The sequence below is a fragment of the Trypanosoma theileri genome, assembly GCF_002087225.1.
Source record: "Trypanosoma theileri isolate Edinburgh chromosome Unknown TM35_Tth_22_V1, whole genome shotgun sequence".
In the NCBI taxonomy this organism is placed as follows: Eukaryota; Euglenozoa; class Kinetoplastea; order Trypanosomatida; family Trypanosomatidae; genus Trypanosoma; species Trypanosoma theileri.
The window spans coordinates 302,812-317,514 of record NW_021639864.1 but is presented as its reverse complement, the minus strand read 5'-3'; the positions used below and the strand labels follow the sequence as shown (position 1 = coordinate 317,514).

The window sequence follows — 14,703 nt, the reverse complement described above, 5'->3', positions numbered from 1 at the left end:
AAGAAGAAGAAGAAATATCATTCCCTGCAGAGACAAGAGAATAATCTTTTCTATCTATTCCACTTGTGTTAACAGCAGTGTTGCTTTTCTCTTGTAATGAAGAGAAAGAGTTGTCTATATTATTACCGTTCTTCTGTGGGGTGGGGATTGGCAATTGATATCCCACCGCATCTGTGCGGACGCCTGCGGGGTCGATCTCCACAACTGTGAAATCTTCCGGATTTCTTTTAAGAGACGCCGTCGCCGCCCGCCCCACCGGCAGAAGAAATCCACTGATACCGCATGCCTCTAACATGGAGTCTATACACATATAAATAAATAAATATATATATGTATAAAGAAGAAAAGAGAAATTAAACGAAAAACAAAGAAGGAAAAAAGAAGGAGGAATGTGGCTCAAGAAAACAAAAAAAAATTCAATTAAAAGTCTCGTACCGTTTTTTTTTTTTTTTTTTTTTACTTTTCGCCCCTTTTCCTCACCCTTATAGATAGATAGATAGATAGTATCAATGTTATTATGTTTCCTCTTTCTCCAGTACTATTATTATAGAAGAATAATGGCCTTCTTAATTCAGTTTGTGTTTGTTCATTTCTTTTTCTTTTTCTTTCCTTTTTCTTTTCGCTCTTTCTGTACCCCCTTCACATATGCACTCCATACATCTCTCTACTGATTTCACAATGTTCTTGTTGTTATTATTTTTTTTTTTTTTTTTCTTCCCCCAATCTTCTCCCTCTTTACTCTACTCCTCTCTCTCTCTCTCTTCTTTATTAGTAATACTTCTTGTACAAGTCTCGTGCTCTTTCACTTGCGGCTCTTCTCGCCACTTCCTCCGCTTCTTTCAAGCGCTCGTGCAGACGATCTCCCACAAAATTCTTGCGCGTGATAACACCCACCACTCGATTGCAGCGATCGACAACGGGCAGTTGTCGCAGTCCAAGATGACGGAATATATAATATGTTCTTGATATACACATCACATCACGTACATAATATGCACTTAAATCTACATAAGGTGCAAGATCAATGTAAGATTGTGAGATACTTTCCGGTAGAAGTTCTAGAGACGGTAAGGATGGTAAACGTCTCCAAAAAATAACTTCATTTACTTCTTTTAAATCGGTATAGGTGGCATGAGATTGTTGTTGGGCTAATCTTTGTATGGTTTCTCTGTTATCACTATCATTCTTTTTAATAGAATTAAATGCATCGCCAATAGGTGAATAGAAATCATCGTTATCCAATGGTGTCATTACTCCACACTGTGTCTCATCATCATATTCACTACTGCTTTTAGTAGGACCACAACTACTATAGGGTCGTTCACTCTCTATTTCTCTCTTTTTCCCTTCTACATCCCTAAAGTAAACAAACCATAATAAGAGTTCTAATTGAGCTCGTGAAATAACGCCTTCATAGGTTCCTTTTGAAATCGATATAACAGGAAAATTATTATGTGGAGTAGATTTTAATAATTCCTTCACATCTGTTACTTTTTCAATAGATTTTAGTGTTATTGGTGGATGTGTCATAATATCTTTAGCACAAAACATATCAAGTTTATGTACACTTGTTTGAGCCTCTAGAAAAGGGACTGCTTTTACTTCTAATAGTGAATGATAAAGTGAATGACAACAGCGATCTGCTAATGCCTTTGCAATGATAACTCCCACCATTAGACATGTAATATGTGTAAGATCTGAAGTTAATTCCATCATAATAACAATGAGTGAAAAAGATAAACGTGATATACCTGAGAAATAGGATGCTGATCCTATTAATGCGATAACTCCAGGATCTGCCCAAACATTATTTCCAAATATAACACCAATAAATCTTCCACCAATAGCTCCTATAAAAAGTGATGGAATGACAGTACCACAAGAGATAAACATACCTCCCGCATAACTAGATCCAAGTGTATATAGTATTAATTGCAGCAGACATGTATACCATGGTATCAAGGATGAAGTATGTCTGGAGAGTAAAATACGAATACCATTATAAGGGCTTGTTAAGGTAAGTGTTGCCAATGGATTAAATGTATTTTCCTGATCTGTACAAAAAGCAGTAAAAAACTCAAAATTTAATTCCTCTTTATGATCCTTTACATATTTTGGAACCTCTACGCAGTTAAAGGCCAGTGGAAGGAAATAACAACAAGTAGCATATAAAAAAACAAATAAGCAAGGTTCTAATACACGTAATGGTGTTCTCGGCACAAGTTGTTTAGAACGCCATCGTGTAAATTTTATACTTGAAACTGTATAAATTACAGCCAACAAGCCAAGGGCAATAGAACCCACTACAGTAGGAATAAAAGTGAGTAAATTCATAGGAACACGATTTCCAGGTATAGTATCCACTGTAAACATAGAAATAGCAGTTGGTCTAAATTCTCCTGATGGTATAGAAGGATGAATAGATAATTGCCATCCACTTAAATAAGTATTCACAATTTGAATAACGCACATACATGAAAGACAAGAGGCAAATACCAAACAGGCTAATTTAACTGGAAAAAAAGTTGCTACTTCCTCCATTACAAAAAGCATTCCACCGATAGGAGATGAAAAAGCGGATGTCATCCCACATGCGGCACCTGCAGAAATAAAATCCCGCATATCTCGTGGATTTCGAAATGATGAAAGCAAAGAACTGGCACTACAGTGGAGTGTACGACTACGTCCTGTTGGAATGCCAGCACCGATAAGTGAACCAATATGAATAATAGGTCCCTCTGCACCAACAGGAAGTCCAGAAGAAACGGCAAGAATACATGAAAGTGTTTTTATAATTAAATTACGGATGTTAAATATACGAGGAAACATTATTCCATTTAAGTATGCCATAACATCCGGTACACCACTCCCTGCCGCACTAGGCATTACAACACAACACAGTGAAGAAAGCATTGCAGCGAGTACACTCCAGAGAATGTATACACCATAACCTCTTCCTATTGATTTCCAATTTAACTCGTTCGTTGATAAGTTATTTTGACCTAGAATAGTATTACTACTACTACTACTACTACTACTACTATTAGTATTAATAGTAGTAGTTTTATTATTATTCCCCTGGTAATTAATAAATTGCTCCAAGAGACCTTTCTTTTTATTAGCCATAAATTCAAGTGTCTGAAATAACAATACAGACCAGAGTCCCACACATATACCAACGGCTATAAACATAATCCACTTAAGCCAACGACGTCCCTTCTTTCGTTGAGACATTTGTGCCTTGTAAACTAAAGATTGAACCTCACTATAATCAATACTTTCATAATTATCCATTCGTCTTCGCTCCTCAGATGAAAATACATGTGGACGTGCCGATTTTTCAAATAGAGGAGCTCGAGGACGAACAAAAGCAGCATCGCCTTCCTCTTCTACTTGTTCTGCCAATTCTTCAAACCACGCACCTGTTCCACGATCTCTGTGAATATTACGCAGTGAACTAAATATACTCCCTCTGCGGCGACCTTGATTGGAGGGAACTCCTCCTTCCATTCCACTGCTGAGTGGTGGTGCTGATGGGTTCGCCATACCTTAATGCTCCTTTCTTATAGGTTGGCTAAGAAATAGAGAGAGAGAGAGAGAAATAGAGAGAGATTACAGAATTGTTTATATATATATATATATATATATATATATATAATGGAAGAAACCAGAGTAAAGGGGGGGACGGGTACAACACACATATATGGAGTGAGTCAAAGAAAAAAAAAAAAAAAGATCACAAAAACATGTATAAAACATGTATATAAGTAATACCAATCATAACAATAATAACAATAATAAGAGAATGAGAGTAATACCACATGCAATGAGAGCAAACTTGCCATAGATATAAAAAAAAAAAAAGAATTAAAAATATAATCTGGAAATTTTATTAAAAATAAGGAGATATAAAGAGCCAATAAAAGAATGAATAAGAAAAAAAAAGACAAAAGAGACAAAGAAAGGTATAGAACAAGGTAATACATTCTATATAAATTCTAGAATGAACACAGACAACACTTTCTTTTTCTTTCTTTTGCAAACCAAAAACCGATACATATCACAGTCCTTTACATATGCAAACAAACAAAAGAAAAGTGTACATGGGAACAAAGAAAACGAAAAAAAAAAAAAAAAACGAAAATAACTATAGCAATAACAATAATAAGCAAATAACTTCCTGACTGACTCTTTCATAACCTCATATATATATATATTTATATATATGAGCCTTACTCCAAAGTATACACACACACACACACACATCTCTCTCTCCATTACCTCATTTCCTTCTTTTCACTTCGCTCTCCTTTGTGGCCCTCCAACTCCGCTCTCACTCTGTAGATGGCTTCAGTGTATGCCAGCGGCAAATGATCCTGCAGCATTTGCCTTCCGAGAACTAATTGCTGCCGCCACGGCGCATCTAAAGGGACCTCCACAACACTTTTGGTACCGTCAGGAACATGCAATAGTCTGCCGGGAACAGCAAGTAACGGCACCTCCATACTATTATCATTAGCACTATTACCATTACTAGTATTAACATTATTACTAGTATTAGTATTGATATTAGATGATGATGATGATGATGATGGGTAAAAGAGACTGTAGATAGATCGCGCCTGCAGTCGTGGTACGGCATCGAGACGGTTCACCCACGATGTTAACGCGCGAGGTCCCATCAATGCACTAATTTTTTCCACTACGGTCTGTTCAACACAGGGAGCTGGGCCAAAGGCAATGGTGTGTACAGTATTATTATTATTATTATTATTATTATTATTATTATTCTCATGCTGGGTAGGAAATAGAAACATAAGATGAAACAAAATTGCCTCAACAGCACCAAGAGAATGACCTACACATAATAATTTATAATTTGGGTATTGTTCTCTTATGATATTGAGAACTTGAGTTAAGTGTGTTCCTGCCTCCATCACATTTGTATAAAAACCGGATGGTACTTGTGTACATAACTCTTCCATTTTCCCTGTTGTTGTATCCCGGTAAGTTGTGAGGTGTACATTTCTGTATCCACCAGCTAAATCCGCAATGAGGTCTGCCGCAGAAAGTGTTCCTCTAAAGGAAATAACAACTCGCTGTGTATGATGATCGAGAATAACTACAAAACACGGCTGCCAAAGAGAAGCTGAATAGCGAGCATACGCCACCTCAAGCAGAGGATCATCCCGTTCTCCACAGAGAATACGACGAATGGCATTCACCTGATCGGCTGTGGAGGCACGCACATAGCGGTGATGGCTCGGCATCCACAGCCGCAGTCCCCGGCCAAGTCCATCAAAGTACCCCAATTCATACGGTAATGCATAGGAAGCCACGGCAAAGCGTAATCCATATAAAGCGTTCTGCACCGCCTCCTCTAATGTCTCCTGCTGATCACATCGAGTCGCGGAGGATAATGGAGCAATAGTGTTGCGGCCAGATGTTGGACTCTCCTTTGAGTCCCTCACCCGTGTGCACCACTCCGTGTAGGACTCCCAACTACGTTGACTCACCATCCATGCAATTCGCGTTCTCGCTGCGAGTGCTGCAAGAGAAGTGTGGGCCGCGGCAAAGTGTGTAAGCAAGGCCCACCGTGCATTACGCGCCGCCTCTGTAAAGGCAAGACCCGGCGTTAAGAAGATACGCCCCTTTTCCCTTGAGGACTGTGAGAAGGACGGGCCATCGCCATCCCGCCGCTGCAGACCATTGCAGAAATCACAGCGGTAGGAATGATCTCCACAACGAACAAATATGGGACCCGTGCAGACACACCAGTGCGGCTGTTGATGATGGCGCTGGGGGAAAAGAGATCGCCACGTCCATGAGATCTTTTTGTTTGGTTGCGCTACTACTTGTTCCTTTGGCCTCCTCCAAAACACTTGATGCATAAACTGCAACATGAGACCTTTAAAGAGAAAAATAAATAAATAAATAAATAAATAGAACACACAAGAAATAAAAAATAGAAAATACAACACATCAGAAAGAATGTAGAATAGAGTACCCTATATATATATATATTACATAAGTATATTTTTGTTTGTTCTTTTCTTTTCTCTTTTCTTCTTCTATTTCTTCATATTTTATTTAGAATCAGAAGAGATACAGAGACACACACACCAAGGAGGAGTTATCTCATAACTCAAAAATGTAGTAAATGAAACGAACCAAATGCGACTGTACAGGTGCAAATACAAAAAGAAATAATAAAAACAAGAAAAAAAAGACGACAAACACAATACAGAAAAAATGTAGAAAGAAGAATAAAACAAAAGGTAAACACTAAATGGGTAGAAAGAAAAACCAAGAATGGGGAAACCAAAGAAAAAAAAAAAAGAATAGAAAAAAAAAAAAGAAAAGAGAGAAAAAAAAAAGAAAGAACAGAACGATATCTCAACAACAATCACCCTATCCCCCTTTTTCCTGATTGTATGAGGATTCTTTTACATTCTTTTTTTTTTCCATTCTTGTGAAATCATTATGTGTACACTTCTCTTTCTTTTTCCCCCATACCCTTTACAGTTTTTACTGTCTTCTCTGAATCTCCCATCACCTCTCCTTCTCTAATAGACGCCACTGGTAGGGGCCACGCATATTTTTAGTGTATTTTCCCTCGCCAGGCGGTCTGTTTGAATGAGTTCCCGTCTTGGCAGCCACGGGTAGACGCCCCATCCCTTCCCTGCAAAGGACGCCGGCCAGCCAGAAACCCCCCACTCCACCCAAGAGACTGTAGAGAAAATACTTACACGAAAATCAACACGTAGAGAATGACCAACAGGAAATAAAAATAGACCAACAGGTTCATCTTGAACGGAATGATTTGGGCGATCTTTAGATGATTCAGATTTACATCCAGTAGATCCATCTGGGGACTGAATTCGTAAATCCCATTCAAGATCAAGTAATCTAAAAGTTCCAGAGCACACAGCACGACGCTGATCAGGATGAAAGTACTTACTTGCATTTTGTACACACCATATATACCCTGTGCGCACATCTGTGAGTCGACGTAACAACACCTTCCCTCGTGCCTGGTCAACTGTATCCTCTGATAAATCATAAGAGAGTAATTCATCTATTTTCCCATTACTGCATTTTAGTACGGGTGGCAATGCTGGAGGTGTCTCACTGAGTCCTAAAGGAGTTTTACTTACCGTCGAACCTGGTGTTGTAGAAAGTCTAGAATATTTCATTCCAGTAGGAGAGAGAGCCATCAAAGCAGAGGTATTAGAATATTTTCTACCTTTTGTAGGAACAAGTTGCTCAATCATTTGACGAACAGCAGAGAAATCAATATGAAAAAGAGCAGACTCACTTTCACGAACTTGTTTTGCCGTACGTATGGCAAATTCCAAGTCTGAGTCATGACGTTGTGATGCGAAAAGAACCCCTTCATTTAGTAATTTAGGTGCTTCCATAAGATAAACAACACTAGTAACGGTTTCAGAATGATGATGTGTAGTATCTGTAAATTGAATTGAATCTTCTCCAGCTTTCTCATATGATTTCTCCATTCCTGTAATGGCTTCTTTATACTGTTTTATTAAACGTTGCACTTCCTTTAGTGGTGTGTCTAGACAATGTGATTGTTCTCGCATGCGTTGAATCCATTCCTTCTTCTTAGCATCAATAAGTGTGTGAAGATCTGCAGTAGCCGCTTCCATGGCTTTTACGGCATCCATTTGTTTCTGTTGCAAACGATCTCGCTCCGTCTCAAGTTGTGATTGTACACGTTGATAATTATCTAACTCCATTGAGAGAGAATGACAAACATCCTCTAACTTTCGACGGACATCCACCGCCACCGTCTCTACATTACACACTTCATGTCCTCTATGTTCCCCAACAGATGCACAATAGGGACATATCATGTGATTGCATTTAAAACACCATAGACCTAATACAGTTCCATTATGTACAGAACAAGTAACAGTGGAAGAAAGTAGAGAGCTCCGCCTTCCCCGTCTATTCATTGGTGGTGCTGATCCAGATCTCATTGAACTCCTAGGTGAAACGGGTAAACCTCCTTGAAAAGAGGTTCGACTACCAACACTCCTACTTCGGTGAAACTCATAAGGAGTACGTAATGCAGAACCAGAATTAGCTTTATTAACACGATTTATATTAATATTACCAGTCGTAGTATTTGTATTTTGACCAAATTGTACTCCATTATTTTTTAACTTTGTACGATCATTCTTTTTTCCAATAATTGTTAATACATATCGTGGTAGGGCCTGATGATTTTTACCCACACGAATACCTTTTACAACACGACCATCTTCTCTTTCTTCTAAGAAATATACACTATCATAACCAGAAGGGGGTACAATCAGATTCTTTGACAATGGAACATTAGAGAGCCATCCTCGTCCTGGTGCTACTTCACAAAGAAGAACTTTGTGTGGTTCTAATGAAAATGGCTCCTTATCACCTTTATCTGTCATGGAGGATGAAAAAACAAAGAGTGGATGTTGTTTATTAGTTTTCACATGTTCCTGATGTTCATTACCTGAAGTTGTTTCTATTGTGGGACTCAGTAATGCAGGAGGAAGACCACCTCCTTCTATTACTCGTTCAAATCCTCTTTTTAGAACCTCATTACTACTAAGAGAATTATTTGTGTAGTAAAGTAATTCAACACGTTCAGGATCACCTTTCAGTCCATTATACCGCACGTGATCAAACAATCGCTCATTACGGGGACACGACACACGCAATGCATTTTGAAGAGAATACATCACATAAGCATTACCTGCCCAATTCTGCACATGTGATTTAAGTTCTGCATATTCCTCAGCATCCACATCTGGATCAACAACCTCAAGTCGGAGTGGTCTTGTCTCTACCCATAAATGAGCAGATACAACCATACCATTACCAGTATTATTACTAATATTATTGTTATTATGAGAAGGAGTGATATCACTATTTCGATCACGTGAAGTTTCCTTCTTGCCTTTATGCTGCACAAGAGATTGCAGGGAAGTGAGTACTTCATACTCTTCTCGGTCCGAGTTCCAGTAGGAAATAAGCTGTGGTGGCCGTTTAAGCAATTTCTCTAAGAACATAAAGAGGTCTGGCATATTATAGACGTGAACACATGCATCCTCTAAAGGGATGGGAGTGCGACTGTCATCAACGTAGACCACCAGCCGAAGAAACATTCAACGTAAAAAGTGAATCTTCGTCTGTCTAGACAACACCACAACTTTAAAAAGAAAGAGAGAGAGAAAGAAAAGATAAGAGTGAAGAAAAGGAAAGGAAAAACAAAAAAAAAAAAAAACGCTGCGGCAAAAATACAACAAGTTAAAGTTAATCCAAACAAGAGTAGAGGTTAAAGAGAGATGAAAAAGGAAAGGGGAAAAGAAGAGAAAGAAGAAATGTGATCTCTCTCACATGACTCAGGCACAATGGCGATCAATCGCCCCCGCATCCTCAGTGCCATGTAGACACAAGAAGGATATCGTTGCTGCACCCTTAATTAATGAGATTGCAAACTACTAAGGATAGAGGGAGAAAGGAGAAGAAGGGGGAACCATAATAATAAATAAATAAAGAAAAGAAGGAGGTGAACTTTGCTGCAGAGTTACTTCTTTCTTTTCTTATTTCTTTTCTAAGATTCCCTAGTGAAAAATAAATAGGACCACAAAAATAAAAACATGAATTTTTGCGGGGTATACGTAGTGAAGAAAAAACAGCAAAACAAGAAAGATAATGCTGCGGCAAAAATATAACAATAACTTCTTAAAGTTAATCCAAACAAGAGTAGAGGTTAAAGAGAGGTGAAAAAGGAAAGGGGAAAAGAAGAGAGAGAAGAAATGTGATCTCTCTCACATGACTCAGGCACAATGGCGATCAATCGCCCCCGCATCCTCAGTGCCATGTAGACACAAGAAGGATATCGTTGCTGCACCCTTAATTAATGAGATTGCAAACTACTAAGGATAGAGGGAGAAAGGAGAAGAAGGGGGAACCATAATAATAAATAAATAAATAAAAGAAGGAGGTGAACTTTGCTGCAGAGTTACTTCTTTCTTTTCTTATTTCTTTTCTAAGATTCCCTAGTGAAAAACAAACAAAACTACAAAATAAAGAGAAAAAAGGAAAGAAAATGAATTTTTGCTGGGTATGAGTAGTGAAGGGAAAAAGAGCAAAAGAATAAAAAAAAAAAAACACAGAATAACAAACTAGCAGCCCCATCAGCAACTTTTTCAGTATTTAATTCATACTGAAAGTCAACAAATCATATGAGAAATATAATCAACAAGAGAAAAGAAAAAAAAGAACCAAGGAAAACAAACTCATTCAACTAGATGCGGAACTCTTCCACATCTCCCTGTGACTCCACTCCAAAGTCAATGGAAGTCGTGTTCACTGAAGAACCTTTGCGAGTATTAGCCGCAGCTGTAGCCGCTACGGACATCTTGCCGTGTTTTTCAGATGATGAACGACGACTGCGGCTCTTCTTTTCTGTCTTTGTTGTATCTCCCACAGTTTTTGTTTTTGTTGTTGTTCCTGCTGCTGTTGATGTTGCTGTTGTTGTGATAGATGTTGGTTTAAGGGCTCGACTCGTGTTGTTACGCCCTCGCCTTGTGTGTGTGGCCGGTCGGCGCATTGACTTGTGGTGCATCAGCAGTGAATCCCGCAGTGGAATCTCGTGCAGTGAGATCCGCTCATCCTCGTCCGCCCCGATGGAAGAACCAACACCCGATAAGAGTCCAAGAAGTCCTTTACTGCGCAGTCGATCACGCAATTCCGTGTTGGACATAATACTACTCATGTTTGATTGGGCACAGGCAAGTAATGGGGAAGGCGCAAGTGTTTCCCGCACTTCATCAGAGCCATTGCGTATCATGAGATCATGTAAAGCGAGAAGGACTTCTGCCGCTAAAGTTCCACCTTGAAAACGTTCACATACAACGTTTGCACGTCTTAATAATAATTGTTGTTGTTCCAATGTACACGGCATCTTATCTAAGGCGGCTAATGTGATGGCAATTAAATGTGTTTGACTGGCACCTGCGGATTCAAGGGAAGTAAAGCATATCCGCTGAAGACTCATTTGCCATTCAGACTGAAGTAAGGAAGGTCTTAATTGGACGATAGTACTTGCAATAGAAATAATCTGTGTATCTGTGAGTTTAATTTCATTATCATTATGTGTTGTTGTTGTTTTTGTTGCAGTACCTTCACGACGAGTTAAGGCGATTCCCAGAACTTGTGCCGTCGCAGAGAGAAATCCCTCATGGTCAAAGTTAAGAGCTCGTAAGGAACCCATACAACTCGCTAATTCTTCTCCCTTGAAGGATGTGAATACATTCACAGCACGATCACAAAAAAGAGTGGTGAGTTCGGCATGACGATTAATACTAAGTTTAACCGTACTGTATAAAACTAATGTAATATCACGTGGAGTTGTGTGTCCTGCTGAAACACGAAGACGTGGTAACATTTGCTGAACAACACGAATAACACCTTTCAAGACAAATGTAAACACATACAGAAGTAAACATAAATCATGTACTGTACTTTTGGGTGCCTTTTCAAGAATATGTGTAGCTGTAGAAGAGTAAAACTCAATATCATTAAATCTTAACATGGCACATTGTAATAAAGTATTCACTAATTCAGAAGCTTCAAAACGAGATAAATTTTTCCTTGTATACTCTACAATAGCCAAGAGTAAATCATTAAATCGTAATCGACTACGTGCGAGGGCATCCAAAAGAAGAATGGTCTCTCGTGCTGTTAAAGTACGTACCCAATTTTTTTGTGAAGAAAGAGAATTAAAAAGATCTGGTAAAAATACCTTCTGTGCTGCTGGTAGAGGTGCAAGCATGGCTGCAAGTTCTACTTGTACTCGAAATGGTGCATTTGCTGTGGCCATTGCGATAACAGACATGTGTTGTTCCAATAACGCATGGCCTCCATATGTGTGTAGAGATACCATAACACCAGTGAGAAGTGGTAGTCGTTTGGTATCTGTACTGGCAGCCACATCATCAAACTTTAAATCTCGCACAAGAGCGGTGTAAAACTTTGTTGGTTGTATCTCTGGAGGAAATAACTTTAGTGTAGCGCTGGCTATACTCAACATACGGTGTGCGAGTAGTGGAATAGCACTCTCTCCACACTCATCCAATACCTCTGAAAGAGGACGGGAGGCTGTAATAAACCATTCCTTTTTATCAAATCGCATCATCAAACGCATAATAGCAGTTGTACGGGCCACATCTGGTGTATCTGTGTGTAATTGCTGTAATCGCAAAGCCGCTGCTTCCATGATCTCCGGATGCATAACTTGTTTGGCCTCACACTTCTGCAGCATGTCTGTCAGCTGCGAGTCATCTGCGGTGCTGATGGCTTTCAGTGTAGACTGCACAAATGCCGCAATCACGGTATGATTAGAGGTGCCTTCTCCTGCGGAGGAAAATACACTAACATCCCCGCGATGACCTCGTCTGGTTCGTGCAGGAGCCACAGCAATAAGTCCACTATCAAATCCCTCTGCTGAACGGGTAGAACTCGCCGCGAGGAGAGAAACAACAGGCATACCAAGACCTCTATAACACTCAATCACTCCACCTAAATGTTCCATGGAAATATAACTAGATGGTTGTGCACAAATGTGACGTTCTGCCATTTTGTAAAAGTCTGGATAATGAACCTTTCGTTCATAGAAACACTCAATAATACAGTAAAGTTGTCTTCCTGTAAAGGTATCCATTCGTCTAATACAATGATCGGCCAGTAGCGACCATGTATCCTCATGTCTAACCCCGGCATCTGCCAGGGATTGAATGAGTTCCACGGTTCCTGCACTGTCAATACTCGGCAATGCCTCTGCGAGTAGAGGGACCGCCGAGACGGAGACATCGTGTTGTCCGAGTGTGCAGCAGGCGGCGATGGTGCGGGAGAGTTGACTGCCTGTCATCTGTGGAAGTTCCTCCCGCACGAGGGCCACCGCACTCGCCGTGACTGGACTCTGCTCCAGCTGGAAGTACACCAGACACTCCAGCAATCGCCGAAGGGCGGAGGGTCCCGGGGAGGGGCCGGCGCGGAGATCGAGTGTGGTGAGTTTGGCCTTCAGCGCGTGTCCGAGTTTCTCATCCAGCACAATACTGTGAATACGTTTAAGGTGATAAAGGTCGTGAATTACTCGGGATAGCATATAATAATAATAATAATAATAATAATAATAATAATAATAATAATAATAATAATAATAATAATAATAATAAATAATAAGTGTATTGTGTGTCTAGATGTGTGTGTGTGTATATATATCTCTTGTTTTCTAGAGCCTCTTCTTTTATGTTATTCGGATTTTTCCACTCCCACTCCCCCTTTTTTTAAAAATATTCTTTTCTGTCCTCCTTAACCCCTCTTTTTTTTTTTTTGATAATGATAGAATAAAGAAAGAAGTAGAGAGAATGAATTATATAATTTGTGTGATAGTTTGAGAGAAATACAAATTTGAAGCTACTACTATTGTCGCTGCGGTTTAAGACAAAAAAAAAGACACAGATATACAAAAACCTATATATATATGTATATATATATATACGGACGCACGCCGAGAAAAATAACTCAATAAAACTCGCATGCATAAGAAACATAGAAACAACGGTATCTTCTCCCTGTGCAAGAAAAAAAAAAAAAACACCTTCTCTTTCTTTCTCTGGTTCTTTTTGCATGTTTGCAAAGACTTACCGCTGCTACTTCCCCATTTCCTTCTTCCTCTTCTTCCACACAACCAACATCCAACACAACCAACACAGACATATACACACTGAATACCAAGTAATGACCCTTCTCCCCACCACTATTACTAGCTGTTAATGATAAAGATATAGCCAGATATATATCCTCTCTTTCCTTCTCTCTTTTTCTCTCTCTCTATAGCACTCTCATACCACACATAGAGATAGAGATACAAAAGACACAACGAACGAAAGAAAGAGAATAAATAAATACAAACAAACAAAATGTATTGCGTTACGCAGATGTTGAGGAGGTCTCACGCGGTCCTCCTGCTGCCCACGACGGCTTTGGCATTTCCCCCTCGCGGAAGTTCTTCACCTGTTCCACCGACCACTGCCGCGCCTGCAGTTTCTGCATCTCCACCGACTGCATCGCCTCGTCCTTCTTCTCGCGGATCTGCCGGGCGGTGTGTTTGATGCCGGCGCCGAGGTCCACGCCGAAGAAGACCATCACGAAGAAGAACATCGCCACGCCGGACCACGGAATGCGGCGGAAGGCCCGCAGGAAAATCCCCTCGCGGGGGGAATCGCGGGCGAGAATACTCCGCTCCCAGCGCTGCAGCTGCACAAAGTCGTAGCACCTGCGAAGACCCATGTTTTCTTTTTTTATTATATATTGCTGTTGATAATATGATGGTTGTTGTTTTTTTTTTTTACTTTTTGGATTTCCTTCTTTTTCTTCTCTTTTTATAAATAATGTATATTATCTATTTCTTTCTTTCAGGGCTATTAATATATATATATATAAATATATATATATATATATTTCTTGGTTTGTTGATGTTGTTGGATTTGTCTGTAACTATGGTTCGCAATAAATAGCGGGTTTCTATTGCAACCGCCGCACCTCAACTGTCCAATACTGCTGCTTTCAAAAAAGAACCAGTCATCATATATATATATATATATATATATATATATATATATATATATA

The 14,703-nt window shown here is 39.5% G+C and overlaps 6 protein-coding genes across 6 annotated transcripts in view; all 6 read right to left on the bottom strand.

Annotated features, from left to right (window-relative positions):
- The window catches only part of TM35_000222330 (tRNA pseudouridine13 synthase), a gene marked incomplete at both ends in the record, with an annotated part of 333 nt that extends 23 nt beyond the window's left edge, over positions 1-310 (bottom strand). Inside the window, one exon of the mRNA XM_029027280.1 lies at positions 1-310. This exon is cut by the window's left edge and continues 23 nt beyond it. Within this exon, the coding sequence (XP_028881500.1) occupies positions 1-310 (310 nt within the window).
- A 458-nt stretch (positions 311-768) lies between these two features.
- TM35_000222320 (chloride channel protein) lies at positions 769-3,546 on the bottom strand (the record flags this gene model as incomplete). The annotated part of the gene is made up of 1 exon (XM_029027279.1): positions 769-3,546. One exon carries the CDS (start codon positions 3,544-3,546, stop codon positions 769-771), a length of 2,778 nt encoding a protein of 925 aa, XP_028881499.1.
- A 731-nt stretch (positions 3,547-4,277) lies between these two features.
- TM35_000222310 (uncharacterized protein) lies at positions 4,278-5,903 on the bottom strand (the record flags this gene model as incomplete). Its single annotated transcript, XM_029027278.1, has 1 exon — positions 4,278-5,903. One exon carries the CDS (start codon positions 5,901-5,903, stop codon positions 4,278-4,280), a length of 1,626 nt encoding a protein of 541 aa, XP_028881498.1.
- Positions 5,904-6,566: 663 nt separating this feature from the next.
- Positions 6,567-9,170, bottom strand: TM35_000222300 (uncharacterized protein; the record flags this gene model as incomplete). The annotated part of the gene is made up of 1 exon (XM_029027277.1): positions 6,567-9,170. One exon carries the CDS (start codon positions 9,168-9,170, stop codon positions 6,567-6,569), a length of 2,604 nt encoding a protein of 867 aa, XP_028881497.1.
- Positions 9,171-10,315: 1,145 nt separating this feature from the next.
- On the bottom strand, positions 10,316-13,177 carry TM35_000222290 (uncharacterized protein; the record flags this gene model as incomplete). Its single annotated transcript, XM_029027276.1, has 1 exon — positions 10,316-13,177. The coding sequence occupies one exon, from the start codon at positions 13,175-13,177 to the stop codon at positions 10,316-10,318; it is 2,862 nt and encodes a 953-aa protein (XP_028881496.1).
- Positions 13,178-14,004: 827 nt separating this feature from the next.
- TM35_000222280 (uncharacterized protein) lies at positions 14,005-14,364 on the bottom strand (the record flags this gene model as incomplete). Its single annotated transcript, XM_029027275.1, has 1 exon — positions 14,005-14,364. The coding sequence occupies one exon, from the start codon at positions 14,362-14,364 to the stop codon at positions 14,005-14,007; it is 360 nt and encodes a 119-aa protein (XP_028881495.1).
- Between the last annotated feature and the right edge of the window lie 339 nt (positions 14,365-14,703).